This window comes from Physeter macrocephalus, chromosome 6, assembly GCF_002837175.3.
Source record: "Physeter macrocephalus isolate SW-GA chromosome 6, ASM283717v5, whole genome shotgun sequence".
NCBI classification, from domain to species: Eukaryota; Metazoa; Chordata; class Mammalia; order Artiodactyla; family Physeteridae; genus Physeter; species Physeter macrocephalus.
Window position 1 is genome coordinate 99,177,246 of NC_041219.1, and position 19,499 is coordinate 99,196,744.

General features: G+C 33.5%; 1 protein-coding gene across 8 annotated transcripts in view; it reads left to right on the forward strand.

Moving 5' to 3' along the window:
- Window positions 1-19,499, forward strand: part of KIF21A (kinesin family member 21A) — a 174,328-nt gene that overhangs the window by 113,180 nt on the left and 41,649 nt on the right. For 4 of the 8 annotated variants that reach the window (XM_028491455.2, XM_055085699.1, XM_028491457.2 and 1 more), the window contains exons 11-20: window positions 140-343; window positions 5,389-5,427; window positions 9,549-9,639; window positions 12,063-12,180; window positions 12,558-12,746; window positions 13,188-13,387; window positions 14,495-14,602; window positions 17,855-17,923; window positions 18,019-18,233; window positions 18,378-18,531. In XM_028491455.2, the coding sequence (XP_028347256.1) occupies window positions 140-343; window positions 5,389-5,427; window positions 9,549-9,639; window positions 12,063-12,180; window positions 12,558-12,746; window positions 13,188-13,387; window positions 14,495-14,602; window positions 17,855-17,923; window positions 18,019-18,233; window positions 18,378-18,531 (1,387 nt within the window). The remainder of the gene's footprint in view (window positions 1-139; window positions 344-5,388; window positions 5,428-9,548; window positions 9,640-12,062; window positions 12,181-12,557; window positions 12,747-13,187; window positions 13,388-14,494; window positions 14,603-17,854; window positions 17,924-18,018; window positions 18,234-18,377; window positions 18,532-19,499) is intronic. The other 4 variants (XM_028491458.2, XM_028491460.2, XM_055085702.1 and 1 more) reach the window with 1 other exon arrangement.

The window sequence follows — 19,499 nt, forward strand, 5'->3', positions numbered from 1 at the left end:
ATGGTTGCACAACAGTGTGGGTGTACTTTGTGCTGTAGAACTGTACACTTAGAGATGGTTAGGGTGGTAAATTTTATGTTAAGTATTATTTACCACAATAATAAAATGTTTCCAACTTAAATGTATTTTTATTCACTAGGGCAAAATTATTAGAAAGTGAAGCAGTGAATGAGAACCTTCGAAAAAACTTGACAAGAGCCACAGCAAGATCACCATATTTCAGTGGATCATCAGCTTTCTCTCCTACTATAGTATCCTCAGACAAAGAGACCATTGAGATTATAGATCTAGCTAAGAAGGATTTAGAGAAGCTGAAAAGGAAAGAAAAGAAGAAGAAAAAAAGGTAGTGCTATAAAATCACTGCTATACTGCTAATTACTTTTCAGGCTATCTTAATTTGCAACTGCAATAAGTATACATAGCCTCATAAGTATATTAATAAATAAAATATCATTTAACATAGGTGACAATTATAATTATATACTTTTAAAGATCTATCTCTACTTGTATGTAAAAAATTAATTAATTTATAATAATATGGTAGTGAATTTTATTTAGACTATGACAAGGTAAAAATTACTATTAGAAATTATTTTATTCTTTTTTCAAATAGCTGCTTTTGCATTCCATTCATCTTTTCTGCAAAGCTTGTTCTACCATTACTCAATATTTTCATTTTTTTCCATTTTCTAATACAATTAAATAGTCTCATTGATATATTCTGCTTCCTGTCTAGATTAGTTTAACTAAAGGCTAAACTAATTCATCAGACTGTCATTTAATATCATTGGTCTCTTAAGTATTTTCTGCGGGCTCTAATTAGATTCTGTGAAAGTTATATATGTTATTTCAGGCTTTCTGACTCTTCCAACAAGGAGTTACTCAGCTTTTCACCACTGTTCTAGGCTTTCTTTTCCTTGCATCCTGGTAATATCTCCCTCTGAAATCAACTGGATGCAAAGAAGAGGAGGAAAATTAAAATATGACCACTTGTAATCTGTGAGTGGTTAAAATCTCATAAATTGTTTACATGTTTACATATTGATTCTACGGTGCAGTCAAATTACTTACGTAGAATATATTTTGAACATGCCAGTCAAATTAATTTTAAGCATTTTTGGCTAGATATTCCAAAGTGGGAAAAGATATCTTATTTGTCAAATAGCTTGTTATGGAGGTGCACTTTTTAGAATTACTATTGACATTTAGTCTAGCTGCTGCTTTGCTCAGTTTATTTAGAAATTTATTTTGACAACCAGGCATTTCTTCTTTGAATAGTCAGTTGACCAAAGTTATTAGAGGTTTAAACTCTTCAAATTAATTCTGCTGTTTGTCCTTGAGTTAAAAAGGACTGATTAGAATAATTAAAACAAGTAGTTGCACATCTATGGTTAGGGGGCATTGCAATTGAAATTGCATTCTTAAGATACTAATGTCTTAAAAGATGTTGCTCATGGATGGCTGATTATGGCAGCATTAAGAAATATATAATGATTAGTTCTTATGCAGGGCAATTAAAACTGTAACAGTGTTCACAGAATTATCAAAACTGATTTGACCCAACATACTGTGGAAATGAAAATGAGACTTCTGCACATCACTTATCATTTATTTGTAAAATTTAGTTGTGTAGTTGGTCAAAATGTGAAATGGTATGATTTGTTTTTAACGGTGTAGGTGGTTTGTGTTCATGAATAATAAGTAAGGATAAGCAAGGGTATATTTCTCAAGGTCATGAGCTGATTCTGCTCTTTCCTTTTGAGGTAAATTTAGAGATATTACCATAATCACCTGTTGGGTATGAATAATAAAAAACAAATAGGGATCCCAATAGAAACCTAGGCACTTTTGACGTTTTTATAGTGATCATAGGTACCCTAAATTTATACCTATGGTGCAGGTTATTTCTGTGACAATGCAGGGTTGTAAGGTTTTTGACTGATAAATAGTTCTATTTTACTCAGCTTGATAGCATTTCATTTATCACCAATAACTTTTAGCTGTATGTAATGTAAATTCCTTTTTTAAAAATATTGGTAAGCTCTCATTTTAGCCAAAGGGTTTGCTACAGTTGAAACAAAAAATAATAAAGAGTTTTTGTTGAAACAAAACATAATAAAGTGTTTAGAATGACAGCAGCTTTACTGAAGTTAGTGATTAGTCTTCTACAGGAACTCTGTGGAGGCAGTAGCTTCTGTTTGGATGTATTTATTCTGGTTAAGTTGTATTACATGCCTCATATTTACTTATTTTATTTATCAAAGAGAACATTGCAAAATTTGGTTCTACCTCAACCTTGCATATATAGTAAGTAAGTTCAATTTAAAATCGTTTGGAACTTGGAACTAATTTTTCTCTAGAAAGTGTTACAAGTACATATTGTCCAGGTTTCCCAACTCACTCACATGAAATGATATTTACTCATTCTATATTGTGGTAAGAGCAATTCAAAAGGGAATAGGAAAAGGAAAATAGGGGAAAGAAACTTTGTTTCCCTTCCATGAATGTAGACCAACCTTTGGGGGAAAATATGAATTTCTGCCTTAGCCATTCTCTCTTATTCCTACCTACTGACTTTCTGTGTCCCCATGCTACCTTGATCCATTCCTCCCTTATGAGGTCAGTTCTCATGTAATTCTTCCCTAGCCCGAAGTACTCCCAATTTCAAAATCATCTACTTTCTTCTCTCATGTCCTTAAATTCAAAGTTGGAAACAAAGCCATCTGACTAGAGAAAGGAACTCATTCCAGTGGAAATGACTTATAACTAATTAAATTCCTCTCAGGATATTTGTAATTTTGAAAGAGGAAACATTAATCCAACTATTGAAAATTTGGGCAGCAACCTCATGAAGAAAAAAAATTAAATAGTGTAGGGAAGATTTTTGTTACCCCTTTTGGTTGAGAGTTTCCAAAACTTATCTGGGGTTTGGCCTTTGGGTTCAGCTTTGCTCAGCTGTCCCAGTTCTCATAGCTACTTCTGTTTCTCCCACTGAATCCACAAATTCTTTAGAAGCTCCATGTCTTTTAATTTACTTTGTTTTTGTGCTGTTAGCCTTTGGTTGTAGTGACTACAGGGCCTCTGACACTAAGTGTTGGTTGGTGGAGTGGCAAATGTATCATTTTTATGTCAGAAGCTACATTTGTGTTCAAGGAGGATGCCATAAATCCTGATTTACATGAAATTTTCACCCTCTTGTCAAAGTCTTTATCTAAACTACAACCAATTGCTAAGATGTGTGGTTTAAAGGTTGGCTCTTCTTCCTTTCTGTGCTTATTTTCTGTTGAGCTGTAAAATAATCCAAAAGTGTAGGTAGTAAGAAAATAAGGAAGAATAATCGAATAGACTACATTGACTATTTTTTTTAGTTACACAAATGTTAGAATGGTTAGCAAGATTTGTCATCCCCCCCATTTAACTATGGAAGAGGTATTATAAATAGAACTAAATGAAATAAAGACTGAACTCCTTTAAATTATGGAGAAGTATCAGATTATTAGTTTATATCTCTGCCCCTCTACTGTCATTTGGAACTATTGATTGTAGTGTTTTTTTAAAGAGATTGGGAAGGCATCTAAAGTTTATCTACTTATTAGCTCACATTATCCATATGTTTTAATATAGCTCTCTAGTGTAAGGTAAACAAAATTTCTTCATGTTGAAAATAGAAAATTTGGGTTTTTTGCTAGGGAACCATATCCTTTGAGTCATTATAGCTCATTATCATCAGTATAAGCCTAGATTAGACTTTTTTTGGTGTATATGGATAAAGAAAACTTACCATTCATACATTAATCCCCATATTTTTGGATATCTAGCTTTAAATGACTTGCATTATAAAAAATTCACTCATTCATTAGACTGCATTATATTTGTATTTAGTGGTGTCAGGTTGAAACTCTAGAAACACAGAGATTTCTTAGGCGATGGCTTTGCTTACCCTTTTCTAGCCATTATACTGGACATTTTGATCTCTGGTGAATATCACTGCAGAATTTTTTTCTCAGAAAGATTGCTAGTCTCTTCTTGCAATAGCAGTATATAAGTTGATTGTGAAAAATACCCACAGGCCAGCAAATAAAAATCATGTTATAAAATTAAAATGAGAACTGCCTTGATGAAATAATTCATAACTAAGACTCAATCTCTTCATTTTAAAATACTGATGATTCTGGGGCTTCCCTGGTGGTGCAGTGGTTGAGAGTCCTCCTGCCGATGCAGGGAACACGGGTTCGTGCCCCGGTCTGGGAAGATCCCACATGCCGCGGAGCGGCTGGGCCCATGAGCCATGGCCGCTGAGCCTATGAGCCATGGCCGCTGAGCCTGCGCGTCCGGAGCCTGTGCTCTGCAACGGGAGAGGCCCGCGTACCGCAAAAAAAAAAAAAAAAAAAAAAAAGTACTGTTGATTCTGAAAAAATATATATTTTTTGGAATCCAGGCAGAAGTGTACTATATCAAGATTGCTATATGCTTAATCAGAGCCTAGCACATCTTTTTGTCTACATGAGAGATACTGGTATTCAGTACATTCCATTGAGTAAAGATTCCCAATTCTGAGTATTGAATATTTTTTAAATGTCAAAGCTTTTAAATACATATTTATAGTTTTTCTCATACTTTGCTGGTTGAAAAATAATCTTACTAATGGAAAGTACTACATTTCCCATTTTATTGCCACCTTTGCCTTAGATATATCCTTTTGGTAGTCTAGAAATTAGTACAGTGATGTTAATTTTCAGTTAATAAAATTACAGTTTTCCACTGATATCATAACAATCATATTCATTTGACCGTAATATCATTTCATGTATAATTTTGAAATAGAATTTTTTTTAGATTTAGTGATGTTCACATGTAGTATATTGAAATAGAAAACAAGTTTAAAATTAGTATCCTAGTATGTAGTATTAATGGTATTTTCGTATTATGGTATAAAGGCATTACTTTTTGAAGCTCTTTTCATGATGCCATAAAAAGGTCTTTTGTAAAGGTTTACAAGGAAGAGAGGATATCATTGGAAGTAGGCTTTTTTTTTGGAAGCTGAGAAAATTGATCCACTTCAGGTTAAAAAAAGCAATGGCATCCAAATATTCTTACTGTTTATCAACTTTATAATTTGAGACTGTACATTTTACTGCTGAATAATTTCAAATGATAGTCTATATATACTCTTCTTAGATATAATGCTGCTTGTTTTTCTTACTTTTTATTCATACAAAATGTATTGCCTTTTTACTGTGTATTGTCCTTTGATGATATCTTTTAAGATTTATTTTAAAGTCTTCAAGCTCATGTATCATTTTTACCTTCTTATCACTTTCACTTTTTACTGTCTGGTTTGTCCTTCATTGGCTTGGCCTTCCAATACTGTGCCTCGTGATTTTGAAGGCTACAGAAACTTGAGGAAAGCAATCGAGAAGAAAGAAGGTTGGAATATTTCCCAGGTTTTTTATTAAAATGTCATTTAAATACTTAGTTGCCATTCAAAAGGATATATGCTGTAGAATTATAGATTGTTTCAGACTAGATTAGCTTGGTGCTCCTAAAAATAATGATGATTTTATAAAATTAACAAAAACACTGAAAATATAAAAAAATACTTTTTGAGAATAAAAGCCAGCGGTTATATGAATTAAAATTCAGGAATTTCATGTGAATTTAGAATAGATTATCATAATTTTGATGGCTAAAAATGGCCCAAGAACCCCACCCTTTGACTTTCAGAATATACCTTTTGGAAACTTGTGAACAGACAGGGAATTATTAATTTGGTGGGAATTCGCATTTTGTTGCAGCACATGCTAAGTCATGGGTGGGCTCATTCTCATCTCTTCCTTAGTTTGTGTATCTTTGTTGGGAAAACAACGTTAAAATGGCAACAAAGTAAACGGAAACTGTGGCCTTACTACAGATAAGATTTATAAGGCATATTTAAGGTGGAATTAGAAAAACAAGTTTTGCCTTTAAAATGTATCTGAAGTCAGCATCAAAAACAGGATCTTCTCTTTTTTTTCCACTTGAAATTTGAGCAAAATTTAGAAGCACTACTTCTGAACTCCCAATATAATAAAAATTTGCATTTTACTCATTCAATATTATGATTATTTAACCAAGTATCAAGTAGTATTTTACTTCTTATTAGAACTTCTCTTTATAGATTTTTCTAAACGTCTCATGATTACATAATCAAAATGATTAAGAAAATAAACTGGTTTCAAAATAATATTAACTATTTTAGAAGCACCACTTTATAATTTTATTTCTTACTAAAAATAAGCCTTGAGAACTTTTACTGTGCAACAATTAAACTAATCTCTTATTTAAATAGCTGAAACCATAAATTATATTTTCTTTAAGTTATTTAATAATTTACATTCCACAGTTATACCCTACATATTACATAGTATTCTGAAGTTTCTATAATTTATTCTAGAATTATATTTTAATTATATAGTTAAATTAAAATATAATTCTATAATTAAAATATAATTCTATCTGTAGGTCATCTTAGGACTCACCTAATTAGTTTATATTTAGGACATTATGTTTATCATTGGAATTAAATTAGAGCATTAAAATGTGAAAAATTTTCTATTTTGAAAGGTCAAAATAAAATGCATAGTTAAAGTAGTGTAATGGAAACATTTTCCCACCTTAAAATAGTTAAGTCCTTTAAAGATACTTAATGAATAGCATTTGCCTCCAATTTTTATATGATGCCTAATAGATAACAAAAGAAGAATTGTTTGGTGTTCTAGGACAGGGCTTCCTAAACATGAATGTGCATATAGATAACCTGGGGTGTTGATAAAATGAAGATTCTCACTCAGTAGGACTGACATGGAGCCTGAGATTCTACATATCTGACAAGCTTCTGGGTGATGCTGATGCTTCTCTGTCTGTGAACTGAACTTTGAGGCAATATTCCAGAATACTGGCTTTGGAGTCATGACACCTGGTTTTAAGTCCCCTTGAGTTGATAAGCTTCACCAGGCCACAGTTTCTTTTTTGGTTGTCAACAAAAAATGTTGACATTGTTTGTCAAATGTCAAAGGGTTTAAATTACTTGATCACTAGTGTTCCTTCCAGCTCCAAGATTCTGATTCTATGTGAAGTGCAAACTTACATATTTTTCATTGCTGCTTAGATAGTTATTTTAGATATAAAATTCCCCACTTTATTGAAGAAAACTTGAATATTTGCTGTACAATAATCATAAAGTATCAAATTGTGTACTTTAAAACCTTAAGCCTTACATGATTTATAAAGGTAAATTAATAATATAAAGTTAACAACTGTTGATTTTTCTGCATCAGAATTGGCACAAACAGCTTATAATACATGAGTTAACTTCATATATAAGTGAAAATAACATTGTTAAGCTGGATTCTGGTGACTTGGAGGGTGTAGGAGGGTGGGTTAGGTCAAGTATTTGAAACAAGGTGGTTGTTATGGCTATAAACCTGAATAAAAGGAAATTTGTGTTGGAGCTTGAAGTAATGAAGGAACTGACTGACAATAACAAAAATTGTATGCTGCAAGAGTTGCAGGTGAGGAAGGGAGACTGCTTAGGGGAGGGGATAAGAAATGCTGATGGGAGATACCTTTCCTAACACATGCCCCTTTCCTAGTCTTAAGCCTTAGGCCTATCTCAAGTATAGCACTACTTGAGTACATGGTGCTGGCCTTTGAATCAGATGATTGGATAAAGGGGGAGTTTCTTTCTAGATTTTCATCTTGAAATGTGTGATGATGGAAAATGAGCAGTCCTATTATAATACAAGTGATGTAAGATAGGCATTCAGTATATTCAACATTTTTCTCTAACAAGCGATTTAACAAACTCATGGAACCTTGTTATAGTTTACTTGATTCCTCTCCAGTTAAGAGGATTTTATTGATATTCCTACTGGTAGTTTCTTCTCACTCTAGAGATATGCTGTCTTCCATGCATCTTTATGCATCTTTCAATTTGTACTATTCTACTCCAAGATAATTAGTGTGTGAGAAACATAGGCAGAGGTTCCAAACAGAGGTGCTCATGCACAATCATAGAGATTAATATATTTAACAAATACTTCATGCACATTTATTTTGCACATCCCTTGGGTACTGGGCATGTAATGCTGAGCCAAACAGACATGATCCTTCCCTCATGAGGCTTACAGTCTAGTGGGGAAGACAGAAATTACAGAAATAACTATCTAAAACATAAATTAAGAACTCTGAAAAGTGCTTACAAAGTAAAAGTATTTGTGTTCATCTTGTTCTGAGTTCAAAAATGTCTTTGAGAATTGGGACCTAGAGTTAAACATTAGAGTTTAATAATAATACCAGCACCTAAATGAGATTAATTTTTTAGCCTAGAAGCTAAAAATAAGTCCATGTATTAGGGCAATTATTTAATGTAGCAGAATATCTGAAAGAAATGATAGCTGTTATAAAGTTATTCTGATAAAAATTTTAAGCTCTTTCTAGAAGAATTTTATTTGGAGAATATTGCTTTATTCAAGTATTCTTCTTATTCTTAATGATTTAAAAAGTTAACTATAGCACAAGAAGAAAATTTTCATATGTAAATTCATTTAAAGTTCACTTTCTTAATATTATTTAGCTTGATAAAATGTAGGAGTCTAATGAACGGAAGTGTAACTTCTGTGCATAATTGAATGTGGTTGCTAAACCCTGAAGGGTCAGAGTGATTTAACTATGTAAAAACTTTGCTCACTATAGAGTCTTCTTTTTCTCATGGCCACTAGGGCTGAAGTAATTAGTTTAGCTTTAACATTATGTGACATTAGTATATAACAATAGTTAGGGCTGCTGTACTGATACCTGAAGAGGAAGCTTTTATTTGTATGGTGAATCTTGTGGCAGATCCTGGAATTTCCTATTCAATCAGGGGTCAGGCAGAACTTCAGACAGTTCTGATGTCCAGAGACCCATTTCTGTGAGAACATTATGAGAAATAGCCCTGTGCTTCAGGTATGACCTAGGAGAAAAGAACCTGTACTATTCTATTACCAGGGGAGACCTGAACACTGTGATGGATGCAGCTGGTATAGACAAACTTACTGTGGGCAGATGTATTCTTATCTTCAAATTTATTCTTAAATGTTTTAGGACATTAATAAAAGATGCAGTTTCTATATCTTTGTATTAAGATGAGAAAAATTTATATATTTAGATGAGAAAAAAATATTTTTTATTTCCAGTGAATTTAATTTGCCTACATTCTAGTTGATTGAATGTTATGGTGACTAGTTCTTAGCTGTCTCATCAGGTGTCATGCTCCAGGGTATAATCTATTCCTCAGTGTTTCTAGAAAATAAGATTTTCTCCATTGATATAAATCACTGTACTATGAGTTGAATGGCAGTTTCAATTTTCCTCTGAAGCATCAGACATGATAACTTTGCTGAGTTAAATGATGAACTCTTCTAGTTTGTTTTCAAAAATAACTGATGGTTTTTAAAAATCTGGGAGAAAAAAGGTGAACAATTTTCCTCTCTACTTTAACATCATACACTTTTGCTTCTTTTTTTTAGTGTGGCTGGTAAGGAGGATAATACAGACACTGACCAAGAGAAGAAAGAAGAAAAGGGTATTTCAGAAAGAGAAAGCAATGAATTAGAAGTTGTAAGTATGAGAGAATAAACTTGTAATTTGAAGTCCCTGGATTAGGTTGTTCTTGGTTGCTGATAACTGTACTAACTTATATGTAGAAAAGAGACTCGGTTATCATACATCCATTTTATTTTTTATTTTTTATTATTTATTATTATTATTTTTTGTGGTACGCGGGCATCTCACTGCTGTGGTCTCTCCCATTGCGGAGCACAGTCTCCGGACGCGCAGCAGCCTTGGCTCACGGGCCCAGCCGCTCCGCGGCATGTGGGATCTTCCTGGACTGGGACACAAACCTGCGTCCCCTGCATCGGCAGGTGGACTCCCAACCACTGCGCCACCAGGGAAGCCCCATCCATTTTAAATTGTGTCCTTGAGGACTTCTTTTCTTCAGAAATGTGAGCTATTAAATATTAGCAACTCACAATCTTGTGCACTGTGGAAGCATTGTGTATGGGGTGATAGAATACTAAGAGAGATGAAGTACTCTTGATTTAAGACAGAATTATTGTAAAATAACCTTAAAATTGTGGGTTGATATTTTTAACTTATGAAAAGTGAAATTTTTGTGCTCTTGTACTTTATACTCACAGTCTTTTTTTTTTGTATTTATTCATTGAGACTATACTGTGCATATTAAATATGAAGCACCATAATAGAAGCTGGGGCAAAATTAAGTCATACGGCTAGGCACACTTCATAATGTTGAGGGAGGAAGAAAAATTCTAACTCTGATTTTATTTTTTTGTTTGTTTTTTATTGTTTATTTTTTAAATGAGTATAGTTGCTTTACAATGTTGTGTTAGTTTCTGCTATACAGCAAGTGAATCAGTTATATGTATACATATACATCCACTCTTTTTTAGATTTCCTTCCCATTTAGGTCAACACAGATCATTGAGTAGAGTTCCCTGTGCTATACAGTAGGTTTTCATTAGTTATCTATTTTATACATAAGTGTATATATGTCAATCCCAATCTCCCAATTTGTCCCACCTCCCCCCTTTCATCCTTGGTAACCGTAAGTTTGTTCTCTACATCTGTGACTATTTCTACTTTGCAAATAAGTTCATGTGCACCATTTTTCTAGATTCTACATATAAGCAATATTATACGATATTTGTTTTTCTCTTTCTGACTTACTTCACTCTATATGACAATCTCTAGGTCCATCCACATCTCTGAAAATGGCAGAATTTCATTCCTTTTTATGGCTGAGTAATATTCCATTGTATATATGTACCACAGTTTCTTTATCCACTGTTGATGGACATTTAGGTTGCTTCCATGTCCTGGCTATTGTAAATAGCACTGCAATGAACATAGGGGTGCATGCATCCTTTCAAATTATGGTCTTCTACGGAAAGATGCCGAGGAGTGGGATTGCTGGGTCATGTGGTAGCTTTAGTTTTAATTTTTTAAGGAACCTCCATACTGTTCTCCATAGTGGCTGTATCAATTTACATTCCCACCAACAGTGTAGGAGGGTTCCCTTTTCTCCACACCCTCTCCAGCATTTATTGTTTGTAGATTTTTTGATGATGGCCATTCTGACCAGTGTGAGGTGACTTGCTTTTCTCTAATAATTAGTGATGTTGAGCATCTTTTCATGTGTTTGTTTGCCATCTGTATGTCTTCTTTGGTGAAATGTCTATTTAGGTCTTCCACCCATTTTTTGATTGGATTGTTTGTTTTTTTGATATTTAGCTGCATAAGCTGCTTGTATATTTTGGAGATTAATCCCTTGTCAGTTGCTTCATTTGGAAATATTTTCTCCCATTCTGAGGGTTGTCTTTTTGTTTTGTTTATGGTTTCCTTTGCCGTGCAAAAGCTTTTAAGTTTGTTTATATTTGTTTTTATTTTCATTACCCTAGGTGGTAGATCAAAAGTGAGCTTGCTGTGATTTATGTCAAAGAGTGTTCTGCCTATATTTTTGCCTAAGAGTTTTATAGTACCTGGCCTTACATTTAGGTCTTTAATCCATTTTGAGTTTATTTTTGTGTATGGTGTTAGGGAGTGTTCTAATTTCATTCTTTTACATGTAGCTGTCCAGTTTTCCCAGCACCACTTATTGAAGAGATTGTCTTTTCTCCATTGTATATTCTTGCCTCCTTTGTCATAGATTAGGTGGCCATAGGTGCGTGGGTTTATTTCTGGACTTTCTATCCTGTTCCACTGATCTATATTTTTGTTTTTGTGCCAGAACCATACTGTTTTGATGACTGTAGCTTTGCAGTGTAGTCTGAAGTTCAGCAGCCTGATTCTTCAAGCTCCGTTCTTCTTTCTCAAGATTGCTTTTGCTATTCTGGGTCTTTTGTGTTTCCACACAAAATGTAAAACTTTTTGTTCTAATTCTGTATCACAGTCTCTCTTAATGAGGTAATCAGTTTGCTTTGCCAATATTGTGCTATTAATGGACACAAATGACATTTTAGGAAGAAAGTCAAGAAGTGAGTGATCATGAAGATGAGGAAGAGGAAGAGGAGGAGGAAGAAGATGACGTTGAAGGCGGTGAAAGCTCTGATGAATCAGATTCCGAGTCAGATGAAAAAGGTACTTGTCCTTTGGTACAAGGACAAATATTTATTTTGGGCACCTGTTTAAAACATGGCAGAAAACTCTTAACATTCTCCATTTCATCCTTGATGAAAGCACCTTTTATAATTGCTGGCCTATATATGCCGTCCAAGGCTCATGTTCTTGTCTTATTGGATTTAGTCATTGTGTAACGTCCATTCTTATTTGCTACAAATGGTATCTCTTGTCCTTGACCAAAGTGAACACTCTTTATCTTTTTGCCCTTTTTAAATTTTTGGTATATTCAGGATATTTTCCTTACAGCTGCCAAGTGAATACTTGGATACAGATGATGGTTTTCATGCTCTTATTATAGCCTATCCCACAATTTTTATTTTCCTCTTTTATAATAGCCAATTATCAGGCAGACTTAGCAAACATTACTTGTGAAATTGCAATCAAGCAAAAGCTGATTGATGAACTAGAAAACAGCCAGAAAAGACTGCAGACGCTGAAAAAGCAGTATGAAGAGAAGCTAATGATGCTGCAACATAAAATTCGGGACACTCAGCTTGAAAGAGACCAGGTGCTTCAAAACTTAGGTAAGAATTATATTTAATTCAAATTAAAGTTCAAACTAAATTGTCAAAATAGATTTTTATCCTGTCTTCCTTTACAAAAAAAAAATTATATTAGAAGTCACATTAAATGTTAATTTGTCCCATTTTGTTAAATATTACTGTTTATTTTGTTTTTTCATGCTGGTACCTGTCTACGCTATTTAATAATTTTTTTTCCAAAGTTGTGGCTAATTGTTTTAATGCCTTGATTTATGCTGGGAACTTTTTTTAAATTAAAAAGATAAAAACTTCAAAAATTGTTAAATAAGAGTAGATTTTAAAAGGCAGAGTGTTGAAAGGCATCCTGGCCTCCTGAGGTTTGTATTTAGGAGGTAGTTCTTGTCTAAGGTCATGAGTTGTAAATCTGTGAAATAAAAATCTGTGTCTCACACAAACAAATACAAATATTGTTTGGTCATTTAGGCTCAGTGGAATCTTACTCAGAAGAAAAAGCAAAAAAAGTTAGGTCTGAATATGAAAAGAAACTGCAAGCCATGAATAAAGAACTGCAGAGACTTCAGACAGCTCAAAAAGAGCATGCAAGGTTGCTTAAAAATCAGTCCCAATATGAAAAGCAATTGAAGAAATTACAGCAGGATGTGATGGAAATGAAAAAAACAAAGGTATTGATTATATTTTCCATTAACGGTAGATGTTGGTGATGCTTGTGTCTTCTGGGACCAAAAAAAATTATTGTGGTTCTTCCTGTATTCAATAAAAGGTAACCCGGTCTTAGAAATTATGCACTTCCTTTTGGCAGTTAGAAGTTGTTTCCTATAGTCATCCATAGTCAAAGTCTTTCTTTGGAGTAGCTGAAAATCATGTGGTCAACAGGGCTTCTCTGACTTTAAAATCAAAACAAAACAAAACAAAACTCTTATAGAAACTTAAGAAAAGTATAAAATATTTCAAACATGCAAGAAAGCACAGATAATAACATAATGAACAATATATCCACTGTCTAGTTTAAGGTATTAAACATTGCCGATATGCACAAAGCTTCCTATATTTCTCTTCCTGATCATATTCTCTTTTCCCTGAGAGGTAACAACTATCTTGAATTTGGTGGTTATCATTCCCATGCATAGAAAAGTACAAGTTTTCTTCCCTTGACTAGAGAGAGTATGTGAATTCTAATCTGTTACTGTTTTTGTGGTGGAACGGATTATTCTTAACTTTTGGCATGAAAATCAATGTTGTTTCCTTAAAATAGGAAATGTGGAAATGATTTAAGAAGTAGATTATTATGTTGTGTAATTGCTGACGACAGCTAAAATAGCTAGGTGCTTACTGTGTGCCAGGCACTGTTATAAGCACAGTGCAGGTATTAACTCATTGAATTCTTAGAGGAATCCAATCCCGTAGAACTATTACCTCCATTTTATAGATGAGAAAACCAAAATCTAGAGTAGTTAAGTAACTTGTTCAAGGTCACACAGCTACTGATAATAAGTTACATACCAAAAAATCATTCAAGTTATAGAACAGCTGGACATTGAATATAAAAAGCATAGAACACTAAGCAATTTGATAGGCATATGTAAGAAATGTATTAGAAATATATATTAATCTTACAAAAATAAGAATTGACCATTTAATGTGTAGCAAAACTCCACATTTTTTTCTTGTTAAATATTCAGAATCCTAAGAACATTTGTCCATACATGTGATTTATTTAATGAATATTGTGATAGGGTAATCACAATAGATGTATTTACCTAATATTTTAGGTTCGCTTAATGAAACAAATGAAAGAAGAACAAGAAAAAGCCAGATTGACAGAGTCTAGAAGAAACAGAGAGATTGCTCAATTGAAAAAGGATCAACGTAAAAGAGATGTGAGTGGACTTTTAACTCTCAGTTATGTAAGAATATTGTACATCAACAAGATTGTTCAATAAATGAAAGAAATTTTTTGATAACTTTATTAAATATAGGTTAAGGACAATAAATAAGCATTTTATAATTTGGCATTTATTATAGTATGTGGATTATAGTAATTCCATATAAAAGTTTATGAAAAACACTATAATATTATTATAAATTTTATTGGAGGCGTATTTCCTAGATGATCAGATGGAAGAAAATGGCAAATAATGACTGGTTATTTCTAGGGAGACCAAGGAAGTAGTTGCAGTATTATATAAGATAGTAATTTTAAGATGGTTCCAAAGGCAGCTTCCACTAGAGATTTTTATAAATGTTCCTGGAATAATAACCAGGCTTCACTAGAAGAGGCTTTACTAAGGGCTATAAAAATTTTCATATTCTTTGACCCAAGAATTCTGCTTCCATGAACTCAGACTAAGTAAATAATTTAAACTAAGACAAATTACAGTGTGTGAAAATCTTTACTTTAGGGTTATTTGTAGTAATGAGAACTGTAAAATCAACTAAGATGTGTGTCAGTAGGCGTAACAGTTAAATAAATTATGGTTCATCTCATTTAAAAGGTGGTTATTCATCCATTAAATATTAGGATTTGGGGGGCTTCCCTGGTGGCGCAGTGGTTGAGAGTCCGCCTGCCGATGCATGGGACACGGGTTCGTGCCCTGGTCCGGGAGGATCCCACATGCCGCGGAGTGGCTGGGCCCGTGAGCCATGGCCGCTGGGCCTGTGCATCCGGAGCCTGTGCTCCGCAACAGGAGAGGCCACAGCAGTGAGAGGCCTGCGCACTGCAAAAAAAAAATAATAAAAAAAAAAAATTAGGAGTTGGAAACTGCATAGTAAAATGAAAAATGACTATGATTTCACATTAAGTGTAAAGTAACATTTTATATATGCGTGCTTGTTTACAATGAGGGAAAAATTTGAAGGATACATGTCAATATGCTAAATGTGGTTGTATTAGAGTTATAGGTTATAGTTGATTAGATTTTTTTCTTTCCAAAGTTTTGGCAATATAGTTATTTCTTATGACATTTTTTTCTTAAAAAAAGAAGCCATCACCTTCCTTTCCACAATATCAGTTAGGTTTCAGCCCTTGTTCTTTTTTTCTCACCAACTTTTTCTAAATTCTCCCTGAAGAAAACATAAACATACAGGATATTTTAGAAAATAGAAATCTACTTTGGGGGGTAAAGAGGAAATTAAGGGGATAGAGAAGAGTGAGCAATGAGATAGAAAAGTAGATATTTTAGCCAGATGACTCCCATATTTATGACTGTATTTATTTATTTATTTTCCCAGGATATTAATGTATTTTAATAATCAGTCTATTTTATCACTTTCAATTCCTGGGCATTTTAGATCTTGTTTATACCAATACGTTCCTACTGAAATCGAGTAGAAGCACATTTTAACATATTGTCTAGTCTTTTTTTTCTGCTTTTTTAAAAAAACTGAGAAAATTTATATGCCATAAAGTTCACTGTTTTAAACTATACAATTCAAGATTTTAGTATATTCACAAATTTGTGCAACAAACACCACTGTAATTCCAGAACATTTTTATCACTCCAAAAAGAAACCCCATACCCATTAGCAAACACTCTCCATTCCTCCCTGGCTCCTAATCTACTTTCTGTCTATGGATTTGCTTATTCTAGACATTTTATATAAATGGAATCATATGATATGTAGCCTTTTGTGTCTGGCTTCTTTCATTTTATCATGTTTTCAAGGTTCATCCATGTTATAGCATGTATCAGTAGCTCATTCCTTTTTATGGCTGTATGTATAGAGCACATTTTGCTAATCCATTCCTCGATTGGCTGGCATTTAGGATGTTTTGACTTTTGGGCTATTTATTTTGTTTTTAATGAAAACTTTTGGATAACAGGAATAATTTCCTTACAATGTATGCTACTTATTTCTTTATTACCAATTCATATGATGTATAGAGAGATCAATATTGAACAATTAACTCCTGGGATTGAACTTTTGAATCTTATCCACAACATATGATGTCTCTATTCTATTATAAAGATCTGAGGCTGGCTAATCACATACAAAGCTACCATTTCAGATGTTCTCCTACCTTTAATTTGTTGCTTTGTGTGCATATTCAACTCCTGTCTATATTGTTTCTTGTAATATTCAACTTTGAACACTTAGAGAACCAAATATGTTTGTACATCATACAAAAATATATGAATGAGCTTGAGATTTGATTTTTAATATGAAGAAATTAAATGTAGTAAGAAGCTTAAAACTATAGGTTAATTTTAGTTTTTGATAGTTCATTCATTTAAAAAAAGATTTATTAACTTTGCTTCTATGTCTATTATTGTGTATTGTGTATTAAGATATGTCAGTGATAAGATAGATTCTTTTTCTCAAAGAATGCCCATCTGATAACATAAGAATGTGTATAAACTTGAGATGTATCATCTGTTTGAATTTGGGATACAGAACATGGAGAGTTATTTGTTACATCACAGAATTACAGTCCTAGAAGAGACATTTGTGATCAAGGCTATCTGTGATCAAGACTATTGTGATTAAGATTATTTCCCAAATTATATCCCTAGAAAGTGGCTTAAAATAATTAATAATTAATTGTCTTTATCATATAGACTACCTAAAAAACAAATTGGTAGCCAGTTTGTTTTATTGTCCAACAATAAAACATTTATTTCCAATGTTATTTGGAAATAACATTTCCAAAGTTACTATAAAGTGCTAATACAATTAATATATATTCTCCCTATGTTTAAAATAGTTTATAACTACTGTATATATTGTAAGATGCCTCTATTGAAAATATTCTAAGCTGTGTTTCTTCCTAATGACGCCTTAGCGAGCAACCAAAACAAAATGTCCTGCAAAAATGAAATGAGACAATATTTGTAAAGCGTTTAGAAAAGTATTTGTATATAGTAAGCCCTGTATTAGTGTTTGTTAAATAAAAGTAAGTGTCACAGAGATAAGTTTTTATTTTCAGAGAGAAATGGCTATATAAGTATGCCTTTGTGTTTATTGGAATAAAATATCTATATCTATAGTAATGGATGCAAGCTGAGTGTTAGCTCAGATACTGCTAAGAACCCTTACAGTTCCCAGTGGAATGGGGAAACATGTTAATGCAGGAGTAGGAAGTATTATATCTTTCAGTTTCCTATTTTAACTTATACAATATTATTTTATAGCATCAACTTAGACTTCTAGAAGCCCAAAAAAGAAACCAAGAAGTGGTTCTTCGTCGCAAAACAGAAGAGGCAAGTTGACCATTTGGAGGAAACATTCTGGCTTTGAGATAAATGATGTATTTCTATGGACTAAGAGCATGAATCAATCTCTATTGCTATTTCAGGTTACAGCTCTTCGTCGGCAAGTAAGGCCCATGTCAGATAAAGTGGCTGGGAAAGTCACTCGGAAGCTGAGCTCATCTGATACCCCTGTTCAGGACACAGGTTCCAGTGCAACCACCATAGAAACAGATGCATCAAGGACTGGAGCCCAGCAGAAAATAAGAATTCCTGTAGCAAGAGTCCAGGCCTTACCAACACCCACGACAAATGGAACCAGGTCAACATGATTCTTCTGTTCCTCCTGACATAATCTTTGCATTATTGAATGTTGGACTTAAATGAAAAACAGCTCATTATTTGGCAGTACATAATCTAATAAGCACATAAGTAACTATGTTTGTCTGTTTTTATATGATTCTAGAAAAAAATATCAGAGGAAAGGATTGACAGGCCGAGTGTTTACTTCTAAGACAGCTCGCATGAAGTGGCAGCTTCTTGAACGCAGGGTCACAGACATCATCATGCAGAAAATGACTATTTCCAATATGGAGGCTGATATGAATAGGCTCCTCAAGGTGTGGAAAATAGAAAGTAGATATGCTCTCCCTTAGCTGTTAATTTTAGTTTTCTAAATTTGTTCTCTCGGTAAATTGAATACTTGCCAAGTTTTTTTGGGGGGTGGGTGGTTGCACTGTATATGAATAGATGAATATCATTTCTTTCTTTTTTTAAATTTATTTTTTTATAGAGCCGGTTCTTATTAGTCATCATTTTTATACACATCAGTGTATACATGTCAATCATAATCGCCCAATTCATCACACCACCATCCCGACCCACCCCGTGGCTTTCCCCCGTTGGTGTCCATGCGTTTGTTCTCTACGTCTGTGTCTCAACTTCTGCCCTGCAAACCGGTTCATCTGTACCATTTTTCTGGGTTCCACATACATGCGTTAATATACGATATTTGTTTTTCTCTTTCTGACTTACTTCACTCTGTATGACAGTCTCTAGATCCATCCACGTCTCAACAAATGACCCAATTTCGTTCTTTTTTATGGCTGAGTAATATTCCATTCTATATATGTACCACATCATCTTTATCCATTCATCTGTCGATGGGCATTTAGGTTGCTTCCATGACCTGGCTATTGTAAATAGTGCTGCAATGAACATTGGGGAGGTAGTTTTGATTTGCATTTCTCTAATAATTAGTGATGTTGAGCAGCTTTTCATGTGCTTCTTGGCCATCTGTATGTCCTCTTTGGAGATGTGTCTATTTAGGTCTTCTTCCCATTTTTGGATTGGGTCATTTGTTTCATTACTATTGAGCTGCATGAGCTGTTTATATATTTTGGAGATTAATCCTTTGTCCGTTGATTCGTTTGCAAATATTTTCTCCCATTCTGAGGGTTGTCTTTTCATCTTGTTTATGGTTTCCTTTGCTGTGCAAAAGCTTTTAAGTTTCATTAGGTCCCATTTGTTTATTTTTTATTTCCATTACTCTAGGAGGTGGATCAAAAAAGATCTTGCTGTGATTTAT